Source organism: Pieris rapae, chromosome 7 (assembly GCF_905147795.1).
Source record: "Pieris rapae chromosome 7, ilPieRapa1.1, whole genome shotgun sequence".
Taxonomy (NCBI): domain Eukaryota; kingdom Metazoa; phylum Arthropoda; class Insecta; order Lepidoptera; family Pieridae; genus Pieris; species Pieris rapae.
In genome coordinates this window covers 7223351-7238230 of record NC_059515.1, presented here as the reverse complement: position 1 = coordinate 7238230, position 14880 = coordinate 7223351, and the positions used below count along the sequence as shown (strand labels likewise).

At 34.3% G+C, this 14880-nt stretch overlaps 2 protein-coding genes across 2 annotated transcripts in view; one reads left to right on the top strand and one right to left on the bottom strand.

Moving 5' to 3' along the window:
• Positions 1-12993, top strand: part of LOC110996957 (tiggy-winkle hedgehog protein) — a 32619-nt gene extending 19626 nt beyond the window's left edge. The window contains exons 2-4 of the mRNA XM_022264869.2: positions 1125-1386; positions 9805-9947; positions 10735-12993. Coding sequence (XP_022120561.2) covers positions 1125-1386; positions 9805-9947; positions 10735-11202 — 873 coding nt within the window. The 3' untranslated portion in view covers positions 11203-12993. The remainder of the gene's footprint in view (positions 1-1124; positions 1387-9804; positions 9948-10734) is intronic.
• Positions 6664-8394, bottom strand: LOC123689354. The gene is made up of 2 exons (XM_045628944.1): positions 8322-8394; positions 6664-8112 (listed from the first exon to the last, which is right to left on the bottom strand). The coding sequence occupies exon 2, from the start codon at positions 8102-8104 to the stop codon at positions 7331-7333; it is 774 nt and encodes a 257-aa protein (XP_045484900.1). The 5' UTR covers positions 8105-8112; positions 8322-8394; the 3' UTR covers positions 6664-7330.
• Positions 12994-14880: the final 1887 nt, after the last annotated feature.

Here is a 14880-nt window from a genome sequence, read left to right as displayed (position 1 = left end):
TGCCGCGTTTATTCATATGCCTCTGATTATAGCGACTGTATTACTGAAAACCGTACTGAATTCATCCGTATGCCGTAATCTGCCAATAACTTTTCCTTATAGTATTATATCTACGTCAGCAGCGGTAACAGTTTTACAGGTTTTAGAAATGACTTTAGGACCTTACCCAAACTCTAATGTCACTAGACCGGTTTTTCTAGAAGCATATGTAATAAGAGGATATCTCAAGTTATAGCATTAATTGGTGGGCAAGATATCTATAAACTAGTTGTATTATAACGAGTCGGTATTCGATGCAGAGTAGATGGCACTCAAAGTGTCTTACGAAATCCGTATAAAATTAGTGATTTGTGTCTAAGACTCGAAATCTTTTTAAATTCCTCACAACTCTTTAGTAAGTGAATGTTTGGAGCGTTCGTAGAAGTAATTATATACGGTGCTTGAAAATATCTGTTATATTGAATGCAGCCGATACTAAGGCACCCATGGCTTCGATTCGTTACGTCAATCTCACAATTTTTTCACTATGAAATCTGCATAGAGCGAGTTGATGTCGCGGTACAAAGCTAGCGTGCGGTGCATACGTATTGTCTGCGTTTCTTTACAAATATTTTGACATTTCCTTTATTTGTCTCCCTGAGACATTTCACAAACAAAATCGTGTCGATCCCTTTGTGCGGCGTGTTTTAATTTGATTTATTTCTTCACGACAAAATGCCTGACATCCTGCGCGCTCCGTCTCGGGCGGTTTCGCTTCTCAATTTGTTAGCACGTCTATTGGTATTTTCTTTAGTGCAAACAAAAGCATTCGCGTGTCTTTATAGCTTCAAATTGTTTTTCTTCCATTGAGGTTAAAACATACTTGAAAGCTTTTATTACGAATTACTGTGTAAATATTTCCCAACAGCTTAGGACGTTGTTCGACTGTAAATTTCTTGAACATTCCAAAATATTTCAAATTGGTATTCTACGTATAATTGATCTGACACCAGTTAATTTTACTAAAAATTCCAAAATAATTTCATCTTTTTTATATATCGTATTAAAATATATAAAAACACGTTTAATATCACTTAACCATAGAAATAAACCAATAAGTAACATACAGTTTTATCGTTTCACAGCGCTGCAAAGAGAAGTTGAATACATTAGCCATCAGCGTGATGAACCAATGGCCTGGAGTCCGGTTGCGGGTGATTGAGGGTTGGGATGAAGAAAACTCTCATGTTGACAACTCGCTGCACTACGAAGGGCGAGCTGTGGACCTCACCACCAGCGATAGAGACAGAAGCAAGTACGGCATGCTTGCCCGACTGGCGGTTGAAGCTGGCTTCGACTGGGTGTTCTATGAGAGTCGCTCCTATATACACTGCTCTGTTAAAACAGGTAGGTTTATTAAGTTTACTTGTAAATAACCAATACCTACTAGGCTTAGAGATAATCTCATAAGGATATTTCAATATGTCCAATCATTGTTGATATCATCATATACATACTTTAATTAGGGAATCATTGATTGAAATGTGTGTACATAAATATGGAAATAATGGACGGACCCCAAGGGCCAAATATATAGTTGAGCATCACAAGAAGAATGCATCTCGGACAGCTTCCCGCGCCCGCTCTCAGGCGGTGTCGATCAAACGGACGAACAAGCCTCTTGTTAACGCACCCTCCTTGTCGCACATTAAAAAAATCATATTTACATCCTCCTCACACTCAGCCGCATCGCAGCCAATCCCCCACTTCTATAATTATGCCGGTGATTCAATGGCTACTATAGTTATAAGTATGTGAAACATAACGATGAGAGAAACAACAATTTATGTGTATGTGTTTTAGATAAAAGCAATGTGCGTTTCATCCTGACCACTTTCTAACGCTTGGTTTAGGCAAATATGGAACAAAATAAACCAATTGCTTTGTGATCAATGTGTGCATGATTTGTTTGTGTTAAGTCGGCGAGAGATATGGTTTCCTCGTATTGGTATAATACGCAATGTTTATTAAAATATCCGTATGATTTATAGTCCGTAAAATAGACTCACTTTCCTAAATACACGTGAATGAGTTTTTATGGATTTGGTTTCATTTTCACGAAGACAGGGAGGTTGAAGACTTTTGTAACATTTTTAATACAAGATGAACATATGATGTGCTTACAGCCAAGGTCAAGGTTCGATAACCATTTTTGTCTATCAACCTCATTAGGTGCGAGTTTAAAAATATTTTTAAAAGTAGTATTCATACACATTCTAAATATGCGGAACTTACGTGTAACTGTTTATTTAAGAATAAAAATCAAAGCCAATGAATAATTTATAACTGGCATTACGAGTATTTACAAAGTAATTGAAAATAAAAAGGCGTCATGATGCGTCTGGTGGAGGCGTGTAATGCCCATGATCATTGAACCAGTCTTGGCCGCGTGACGCGATATCGTGAAGCACAGCACTCCATCATTCGACCGCCAATAAAATATACACCGTTTTTATTCCATGTTCAATTAATTGATTTTCATTGGTTGCATATTTTTTTCTGTTATTAAATATGTGGTATAAATTTTAGTGACATGACGCCTTTAATACTTTGTATAAGCGTAGCCTGCCGTTCTCGTATAAAAGATATCAACGCGCTTACAAGCTTTTACCACAAGTTCAGTGATACTCTACTTTGTTTTCCAAAGTTAAAAATATTAAAAAAATATTGTTGAAAAAGAGGTATATTTTATAGTTTATCTATTTCTATAGATTTAAATTAGAAAATCAAACTTATACGATTATAGTCGTAAACCTACAAAAGTTCCATAACCTCGAGTCATGTCTACGAGTAAGTTGAATATGTTTATTTTTGTAAGTTTCTCTGCATTTTAATAATAAGCATGGAAAACGTAAGATACAAAAATTGGATTCTAAGAACACGATGATGACTATGGTTATAAAGGAGGTGCAAATGGGGCGTGACTAAGGCAGGTCACGAGGCAGACTGGCGTGAAGGACGAATGATCTAGACTAATAGCAGGGGAATCAATTAATGCGAAAACACTGTAACGACTGACTAATGGGCGAACATTTTTGGGACTTGTCGGCATCATGAATCAAGTTTTGAGAATTTTAATTGTTTCGATTTCAAAGTGTATTTCATTTAAATTTGGATAAAGTTCTATGTTAAGTAAGTTTTGTGAGAAATAAAATGGTTTCATGGGTAAACGTTTAAAGTACAATGAATTCACATTTGATCGGCTAGTGTCTCGTAATATATCGAATAGCGACCGAATATAATCTATTTGGCGTTTATTGCATTGGAAAATAGAATAATGAAACGAAACTTATTTTTATTATAAACGGAACATTTATGATTTTCTTGAATATCAATTACACGAATATAGGTACCCAACGAATTATCTTACCACGGTGTCATATCAAGGAAGTTTCGTTAATTAAAAAGTAAAAATAAAGTTGTCTAGGTACCTACCGATTATCTATTAATATGTAGAAGAAATAAGGACATTAAGTTGATTTAAATTTTGTTATAATATTTTTAAAAAAATATTATTTTTGTGGTTTATAGATAGAGGTGAAAATGAAAGCACAAGGAAACAAAATGGCTTTAAAACTAGGTTTCATATAATTATATGAGTAAGAAATACGTACAAAACTATAGATTAATATAAATTTATTTTGTTTTTTATATAACTTCTGGTTATGCACTTCTTGCACTCATCATTTTTTTATTTATTGTTTTCTTTTCTTACTAGGGTTGCCTGGAAGAGATCGCTTGTTAGCGATAAGGCCGCCCGTTGCATCCCTTGTAATTTATATATATTGTGTTATTTGTGTTTCTTTCTAGCAACGAAGTGTAAATAAATAAATAAATAAAATAAAGGCTTTAATTAATTTAGCTAAGTTTGTTGCGACTGCACGATGTTCGGCCAACCGTGGACGCGACACTTGACACCACATCCCGGAAGGCTGTGGCCGCCCTGTCGCCTGTTCCCACACTATCACTTCATATTTCATTCACTTTTTTCGTTCCATTCATATTTTCCTTACGAGTAAGTCAACGCACGAACTTGACTTCAATTTCCATCTCCGTGGGTTACTGAATATAGCGTGTCATAGAATATTTAACATGAACGTAAGCGGTATACATAGTTACGTATAGTTCTTTAAATAATTAAAATACTCTTACATTGGATTTTTTTTAATTGGCATCTAAGAAATACTAGTTGATTGCGGTTAGGTATAAAACATTTAACACAGCAATTACCGTTTTGACAGATCGGGATTATCTGTCAAAATGCATTATTTTTTTAATTTTATGGAAATTGTCATAAATGCTTATTTAAAAAAAAAAACGCTTTGTATTTTTATCTTAAGGAAGACTAAAGCACATCAATGGCTTATATTGATATCAATGACATTTATATATTGGATTTAAAAACAATGTCTACTATAAAAAGTATTAACACCGAATAATTATTCACAACTTAATTCATTTCACAATTCACGCGGTGGATCTACGTAGTTTTATTCTATAGCCGAGTTATCAGGTTTAGTAAAAACTCATTTATGTAACCGATAAAGCCAATGTTGAAATTCCCTTGAAACCTCAAGGAAGCCATAACAAGAGAGTTCAATGCCCTATAAACTGACCGAGATGATTCTGATTATGGCAATAAATGTGCGCCAAACACCAATTTCCATTAAATGCATATAAAATCTTCACTCAATTTACCACTATCGGCGTTTAATGAATCGCTTACTATATTATTCAAAGTCATAACGTTGCCATCAATATCTCAGTAAGTTATGATAATCGGTCATATAATACAGCTCATATTAGAACGGTTATTATCACTTACCTTTGTCGTGTGATGCTTTAAAAAAATCTGTATTGTATGTATGAGTACTTAGACTAATATTCGATATTATATTTATATTCAGCATACACAGGCCAAATTTTAATTATTATACGTTATACAAAATTTTTTTTCCATACCAGGCCAGAAAACCTATTATCTTCTCTAAGGTCGTTTTGAAATCACAGTATATTATCCCTATACGCTGCAATAATAGGTCGTTATCCGGCGAAAAGTCGAGAAAACTATTAAGCTGCGAGACCAGGGAATTGATATTTGTTGACGCTGGACTGTATTAGAATTAAAGATATTGCGTGTTATGTTAGTGGGTTCTTAGTCTGGTATTTTAAATTTTCAGTACATATTTCTTGTGCCTCTAGAACTTGTTACTTTAAAATTCACGTCACTCTCAAACACAGTACAGACATTACAAATATAATTATCTACGATTATTATGTTCAATACGAGATATATATTACTATTTCAAAGTAACATTAAATATCTACAATAATTTGTTCCAAGAGATATAGGAAAATATATTGAAAATTCTTCACTTGAACATGACTTGCCAGTTGCTATTGCGTTTCTATTAACGAGATTGTTGTTAGTTGAGTAGAGAAGTTGAGATACTTTCGTATAATTTAAAGGAATGCATGCATTGTATGACTCACACATTTGCATGGGTTTAAGTCAACTAATTGCTGGGTATTACGATATAAATCAGCTTCTTCGATCCGACAGCATCGCTTGGGGCAAACGCACATTGTTGTAATATATGAAAGTATAATAAATAGCATTCATAATAGGCTACATGTAGGTATGTAATAAGTATATAATTAGTCCCTGTGCCTCTAGTGGTGTGGTTTTATTTGAAAAAATAGAACAGCGCTATATTCCTTACTGTATTTAGATACTATTTAAAGTTTTATAATGAACTTCTTTGCCTAAACGTACCCTTTATATTACACTAGTAGTCTTTTATATACAAGTTCTGAAATGGCATTAAAAGAAACGAGGTTTATGTATGATTTAATTAAAACGATTCCTGGTCACGACGATTAATAGTATGCGAGTGGAAAATGTTGAGATGTCGAGGAGTGGTCACGTGTGGCACGGCCGGTGCGCGGGCGCCGCCTAGCTCTCCCGGTGGTCTGCGGGGGGCGGGGTCGCCGCGGCCACTCGGAGCGCTCGCCCCGCCGGCCCCGCACCCCCTGAACCTCGCTTATCGCACCATCAACCTAACCTGTGTCACGCCACTGTAATATTCGAATTAAAGTGAATTAAGTCGGGAATAAGTCAAAGTAGATACCTACTGTAATAAAGAAATGTTGGTATCAAGTAAGGATCAAGGAACTCTAGGACCTAGAACATATGAGCTACGGTTCTTAGGTAGATCTAACGACATCTCTTGAGTTTTCTATGTCCATATGAATATTGTTTACGATTCATGAATTGCGATACTGTAAGATATTTCAAGTCACCTAACTCTCACTTATATACATATTGATATATAGGTATCTCTAACAGAAAGATGTACGGATGTGCAAAAAAGGCAAAGCCGCCGACACCTTTTATTCACGCGCCCAATATGTTCACCGAACAACAAACAGCATTTGACAATGAAGGTTTGACTTTAAACGAAATCTAATTTGTGCGGTTATTGTGTAATGTGATATGGTGGGGTCCGTTTGTGGAAGATCGCTCGAATTTATCGCTCGGTTACACAACAAATCAAATTTTAACGAGCCCGCGCAAAGATGCTATTAGGGGAGATGGGGGGAACTGGAGCCTACTACGGAAAAAGTTCAATAAAAGCCAAATTTATTGATACTTTATTAATTTTTTATTAGAAACTAAATCCTTACTTATTCGACTATCATTTAATCACAGCCCTAACGTAACATAATGTGGCATTTTGCCACAAATAAACTTAAAACAAAAAATCGGGATCGCTCTCATTACCCGAATTTGCGGGCAATGAGAGCCTATAATTTCGCATATGGGTAATGGGAGCTACTTAATTATTAAATCAGCCTCAAAGATTTCTATCTCACGTCTGGAATCTCACTTATTCATATACAATTTAATATACGTAATCGTGTAACATTTAACTTTAAGGATCTAAGCAAAAAACGCAAATATAATCAACTGGGCTCTCAGAACCAGAACATTGCTTATGTGCCCATTTACCACAACTTCTACAACGGTACCACATCTCATTGTTTTTTCCTATATCACAGCAAATAGCACACAATGTCTCTTCTTCTGAATATTCTGACTCATCGTCGCAAAGATTCTCAACGTTTTCGTCTTCAGATGTCTCCGTTTCATCCTCAAAAAGTTTCTTTGTAACTTTTGTTATTTTTTCTTTTTTGTTCATTGCCTTCTTTAGTTTTTTTTCCTTTTCCTGCGCTACATTTTCTGTTTTTGTTGATGGTTTCTCCCTTTCTCTTTGTACTTATTTCAGTTTTATTTTTTTTCTCCTGGTGGACCGTCTTTTTCTAGCTGTGGTGAGTGACGCTGTCGAGGGAAAATAAAAAGAGGCGGAATGAACGACCCTGAAGCACTCATAGCACAGATAGTGGTTACGTTTTTACCTCTTTCCCATGACGTGACTGCTCCTATACGTTTTTGACCCCTAGGCGCTATAATTTTTTTTGTATCCTGAACCGTAGTTACGCCAGTCTCATCCATATTGTAAATTTGAGATGGTGGAAAGTGGTATTTTGTCATGACTTTTTCCAAATTTTCAAAGAATTGATCCACTTCAGCTTTATTGAACCCAAGTATCCTATTGATGCTTGTCGCTTCTGGCTTTCTAATACTTAAATCAGGATGTCGTTGAAAAAAGCCAGTTAGAAAGTCTCTGCCCGCAGACTTCTTGATTTCATTAAATCGATCTGCGACACCAAATCTTTCAGCCATGGCGTAGCTTACTTTACAAAACTGAGCCCTCGTCAGTCCGTAAAATTTTTTTGACATTGTATGTAGGTGATTAGCCAGAATTAATTCTTGTTCCTCAGTGAACACAGATGGCCTTCCTAGTTTAGGAGGACGCCTGTAGCTAGCATCATTGACCTTAGCCAATCTGAATCTTTTTTTCAAGGTGCTGTAGGGTATTCCTGTCTCTATTGATACCTTGTATACTGATGTACCGTCACGCTGAATTTTTTTGACCGCATTTTCTAACGTTTCTACGGTCCAAGATGCTTTCGTAGTGGTGCGTTCTCGTTTTCTTGGCATTTTGATATCTAAAAATAAAAATAATTATGATAAGGATGTGGGGTAATCAGAGCCTAATAAGCTCTAATTACCCGACTACCACCATCTTGAAATTTAATAAAATTAAATACTGCGTCTAGCTTGTAACGAAATTATACGTAAAGATACTCAAAATTAATAACATTAATTATAAAATAAAAAAGGATTGATTGTAACAAACAAATATCTTCATACATACCTGGCAATTTGAAATTTCGTATTTTTTATAAGCGCGGACTACAAAATTGACAAGCGTTCGGGGTCACATAACACGTGGCAGTGGCGAGTGGAGCGGCACGGGGGGACACAAACGCAGTGTGCCGAAAGGGCCAAAGTGGCAACTCAGTAAATACGAGCTGTAGTTTAGTCTTTAGGCGCATCGCTCCCATTACCCTCTGGCTCCCATTACCCTCGGTTCCCCTACCTTTGCGATAATCCACCGCCACTGTGCGCTATACCGTGTAATTGCCATAGAAAGTAACTATTTTCGAGTAGTAAAAATTTCGTACTTCATCCGTTAAATCTATCCAATTTCACTTATCTCCTGATGCCATTTATTTGCACGTTACACTTTTTTGTACCTGGATTAGGAAGGTACTGTTTAAGCTGGCTAAGGATTTTAAATACATTACCGAATAACAAACAAAATTAAATGTGACTTTAGTTTTTTAGAGTAACAAGAGAATTGTAATTTTTTATCTTTCTTAAATTTGCTTAGGATAATATTTCCTTGAAATACCTTTCACGTGAGGCAAAATCGCAGGTTTATCCGTTCGTTGGTATCTATACAAAAGCCTTACCTGTATGAGATACAAATAGTTTAGCTACGAGTAACCCTCGGCCTGAGAATAAAAGCCTCTTTTGTTTTGCATCTTATCGGATTTTAATTACGGGCGTATAGAAATCTCGTTATCCTTAAAGGGATAATATGTACACAATTAAATCGCAGTATACGTTTGCACGATTATATGCTTTGTCTTGATTTTATTGCGTTTAATTCTACTTGCGTGAGAACAGATTTTTTCTTAATAATGTTGCCATATTCAATCAATTCTATTATATATTTATTTGGTTTACAAACAAACCATTGGCGCTACAACCTTGTAAGGTGTGGGCCTCAAAATACTGTACTATTTCGTGATCGTCTATTTTTTCTAATATTCAAGTATGCGTCCAGCCTTCTGATACACACACGCCGTTGACTTTTTTGGGTCTAAGGCGTGTTGATTTCCTCACGTCTTTGTCCTTCACCGTACGAGTGAGTTAAATTCGCACATAGAAAGAAAGTAGATTGGTGCACAGTCGGGAATCGAACCTTCGACCTTAGATGAAGTCGTACGCTTTAGTCACTTTCCAATACTGCTGATGTTATTCGAATCTACTACTATAATTATATAAACATATATATAACGTATGTACATAGATATATTAATCATATATGTCTATATGGAACTACATTCTCTATATTTACAGTTTAATACGCTATACAGCCCATGAATATTTAATTATCTAATGAGATATAAATTTGTAGTTAGTTGTAGTTACTAATTATGAGATTGTGATTATCTGCATCAAAAACAATTTTATTGAAAAAAATGCAATAGAATTAAACATTAATATACTCTTTTTTACAAACATTTATCATTAATTTACTCTTATTAATACATTCTTTCCTATTTCAGAATCTTCAGTTGGAACGGGTGCTGGGTGCTTCCCATCTGGGGCAATGATCCACACGGAAGCTGGTCCAAGAGACATAAGCACGTTGCAACTAGGAGAGCGAGTATTGGCTGCAGATGATAGCGGCAAAGCGATTTATTCAGAGGTAAGAAAGATTTCAATATTATATTATTATACCACAGATAAGATAAATGCAGATTATTTCTACGTGTTAAGCTATTTACACAGTCTTTAAACGTAAACAATATCAATGATTAACGCACCTTCCATTTTCAAAATATAGGTAGTTACGCATCGACTACCACTGCAAGTTTTATTATTATACCTTCCAACAACTTAAACTTCTAGAAGTCTGTGTAACTTTAAGTATTGAATCCGATCCTAATATTTCCAAAGAAATATTAAAAGCCGTCGACGCAATCGTGAGCCTATTGGCTCCCTTCAATGACTTTAGTTTTTGGTTCAAAAAATTAAATATAGTATACATTAAATTTAATATAATATACATAAAAGTTATAATGGTAGGCAAACAAAAACTTCTGTCGCTTATATAATATATAAGAACTACAAATTTTAGAGGTATTTTATAATCGCACTACTGAAATCCGTAACTGTGAAACTTGTAGCTTCTAAAGTGATTAACAGATTAGACTTGCTGTCTTCACAGTTATATTTCTTTAAATATTGATTTTAACAATGGATGTATTTAATTCAGCCTTAAGCCTCAAACAATGTGAATTAAAAATTAGTAAGTCTGTTTTTAATACCCGTTCAAAGAAGCGTCATTTATAGATTTTATCGGTGTTTAGATTTTGTTGACAAAACTAGGGAATTTAAAATACAAAATCTGTGGTAATCTTCTATAATTGTTGCAAAATAAATAGTGATTATAGCGTAAACTTGGCATCTAATGGTACAATACTTCTTTCCAGGTTCTTACCTTCATTGACCGAGATCCAAATACGACACGAAGCTTCATCGAAGTCACCGCGGAAAATGGTGTCACCATCACCACAACCCAGTCACATTTACTCTTATTAGCCTCAGCTGACGGATGGAGAGAAGTCTTCGCAGCTGATGTTGAATTAGGAGATGTCCTGCTAACGAGGGGTCGAGGACCTGTTATGCGACCTTCTAGAGTTGTAAAAACGAGGATCGTCACTAGAAGAGGTGTTTTTGCGCCACTCACGAAGGCTGGGACAATCATAGTTGATGATGCTTTAGCCTCATGTTATGCGATAGTCAATAGTCACTCGTTGGCTCACGCTGCCATGGCTCCTCTTCGATGGATGTCGAGTTGGAGTAAGTCTAATGAATTATCGAAAGGCGTACACTGGTATGCAAACGCCTTATACAATATTGGCGATTTTGTTTTACCATCATCATACAAATATCGCTAGCGAATGCGCGCAGGACGCGCTGTATATAACTGTATATACTGCTGTAAATATCTGGATTGTATTAACTATCAGAATATTTATTAGACAGGCTCCTTAAAGATTTTTTATCTTTGACGTTCATATCACGTATAGTGAAATACATTTACCATAACGTATCGCTTAGACGAACGCATTTGTAATGACTGTATTTTATTAAAGCGTGGATTTAGTTTAAGTATTTGTAAATTGTGTCCGTATTGTTATTCTGCATAATGCAGAAGTATGTGTGCGCTTATGTTAATTGTTGTAGATAGCAGTTAGATTATTTATCTTCATTGTATAATAGGTCTTTCTTGACGCAAAACAGTATTCATTTTCGTATGTTACTAGACATTCCATTCTAATCTGACGTACTCACACGTACGTATTCGTTTTGGTACCTTATGCAGTGCCTTAAGATTTTATTTATTTAATATAGGCTAGATATATTTAAAAATTGACGTAATCGGATCCTTACTAATTTATTGTTTTGCTTATGTTTCGTGCCTTTTATTAGCTTTATTTATTCTTCTCTCTACGTAAGCTTTATTTATTTGTGTTAGGCAAGATTTCTATGTAATCTACTAGATAGCGTGTAAAAGGTGGGCGATATGTCCATCTATATTTTGTATGGTTTATTTTAGTGGTCATAGAAATCATGCTTTTATAAAGTATTAGGTGTTCCTATCCAAACTACAATTATATGTATAGTAATGTAATTAGATGCATTAGTTTAACGGGGCAAATATATACGAATGTAATTTTAAGTATTATGTAATTTAAGGGCGTTTTTATGTTGTCTGTGACGTAACTATATATTTTTAATAATTGACAATTTACACGAAACTTGAATTTAAAATTAAGCTTCAACTGTCTTTAGTTACAAATTTCTTCGTAATATGACATTAAAACCTTTTTCTATTAACCTTTTTAAAGGACTGATGTTTGTTCCTAGCCTTGTTAAGGTATTAACAATGAAACGTGAAAACTATAATCATAGGACTTGCAACTACATACTACAATATTAATTTCTGTTATAAATATTTCATATACGTAGATTTAAACTGAGAGGGCGATATAAATTAAAGCTTTAAGAGTTACACTCGATGATATACGGCGTGTTAATTGTTATAAAAAAGAATTTTTAAACTGATTAAGCGCCATCTGTTGTCCCATACCTTAACCATAAAAATAAAACAAGTAACGCATAAGTGACAATAAGTATGCCATAAATTGCCATATATGAACTTAATGTATGTTGAACATATAGCAAATTTTTTACATTAAAGTAATGATATCTAAATTTGTATATATCACTAATTTATACTCTATGAATTTAATACGTAATAAAACAAACTGTAACATTTAGAAATTATGAAACAGATATGTCAGTATTTTGTATTAACCCTCTTATTTATAAAAACTAAATTAGTCTAATTGTAAACTTTTTCGTCCGTTGCTGTAAAACTGTATTAACGATGTTATAAAAAGAGACAGTCCTCCAGTAAAAAAACCCATTTGCCGTTTTTCGTATAAAGATTTATTGAATATGTTATTATTGTGACAAAACATTAGTATGAAAATTGTCCCGTGTTAATTTAACCCATTTAAAATGTACCTTTGTATATTTAACATTACTCCTATATTACTAAGTAATAGCTTATTTATTGACATTATTATGTACTACACTTATGGTGTATTTACAAAACATCTAGTTATTGTTCAATATGTACTTGTGTACGATGGAACTGATGAAATAAAATGTTGGCTTTCTATATTGTATTTGTTTAATTAAACACCTTCGATCTTCTTAAAACTTGGGCTAAACATACACATAACATTTTCTAACTTCTTATTCTGACAGAAACTATTTGATATAAAGTTCACCCAAGAATCCAACTACAGTGAACCCTTCAAGTACTAAATAATTTCAGTCTTTGTCAAAAGATGGCGCAAGTCAAACACATCGAAAACGTGAAATACTTTTTCATCTAATTCTAACAAATTGTGTTTACGATGTAATTAAAAAGACAGATGAGTCTTTAGTTAAGTTAGATGGATTTTTATTATAATTCGAGTAACGTTTTTATTTAACAATTTGACGCGCGGACAACGATTTTCAATTATTATGTTTCGTAGTTGTAAGAAGTTATAATTTTTTATGATCGTTTATTGAAACCTAAACATCAACAAGGAAATAACAATCAAATATACTAATAATAAAGTAGTAAATATACTAAAAGTAAAGTTGGTCCCTGTGGCAGTGTACCTATAATGCAAAACAGCATTTCCTCGCTGTATTGTGTAATACGTTGCGCCACAAAATCACCAGCTCTGGTGTATTATTTTTTTCGAGGGTAAATGCGTTACATACCCTCCGGCGGCACGGTTGCCTGGTAGTGAAGGGTTATGTGAGACTCACTACTGTGTATACCCCCTTAAATACCAGGGTATCACAACAATCGCCCGAGGCAGGACACGGTAGAGCGGCGTATGATGTCGTTGAGCGCGGCGTGGCGCGAGTGATGTAAGTGTTCTGCACTCGTTCGCCAATGGAGGCCATGGTGTCCAAGGCTACTTACTTCAAAGCCATAGAGACACTTACAGGCACTCCTAAGTGGATGCTGACGGCAATGCGAAGTGAATCAGTCCAAAAGGGTATTCTTATGAGATAATAATTAATTGTCCGAACTTCAGTTAAGTTTGAGGAAGTTTAATTAGTTTCTGAAATCTTATTGAGAAGAAAGTGTTTGGAGAAGGATAAGCTTTGAGCCAAAGACCAGTTTCTCTTGACCCCACAGCTACCAGCCTTACGCGGTCTGCAATTGAAGTGCGACCTAATGAGATACGGAATTAAGATATGCAAAGAGAATCATTACAGTTCTTTTGAAAGTTAAAAGAAGTTTTTTTATTTTATTTTTTCCCAAACAAATATCTTGTATCAAGCACAGAATACTCCCACACCGTCAATATTATTAGTACATGTAATATGTTATTACATAATCAATTTAATATCATTACAAGCCACTATTCAATGAATTATAAGTTTGATTATTTTTGGCGAATGAGATAATCTATACTAAAACTTTTAATTAGATTCTAGATCATTTTCAGTGTTGCAACGTTATGAAAAGTAATAAATAGTGACGTTGCGAAATTATTCGATACGGAAATGGCATACATATTTTCTGATCGATTCCTCTGGTTTATAGTAGTATATCTAAACAACTACTACTTCAATAGAAACGAAGTATATCAGGAAATTAAATATTTCTGAACGGATAATTTAGTTATGAATGAATTTTATTAATTTCAGCAAAAGCAAAAATATTAACTTTTTATAAAATAAAGCAGCGATTACTAATTAATAAATAATTATTGTGAATAATTATGTATTTATTTAGATAAAAATCAATAATTTAATATTTAATTGGCACAGTAATATTAAATAAGCATAAGTCGCGATTGCTTATCAATTTTTGTGTACATCATTACACTTTTATAATTATGTGGTATCATTATTTTACAAAATGACAGTAGCTAATGTCAAATGTGGAATCGAAATATAAGTCGTGGTATAGGCGACAATCTAGGAGTTAATGTATGCATTTTGTGTTAATGAATTATATGTAAATTCTTGCTACGTATGAAATAAACATG

Excerpts from the sequence above, each read along its gene's own strand:
- LOC123689354 (XM_045628944.1), bottom strand. The coding sequence starts at position 8,104 with ATGCCAAGAAAACGAGAACGCACCACTACGAAAGCATCTTGGACCGTA.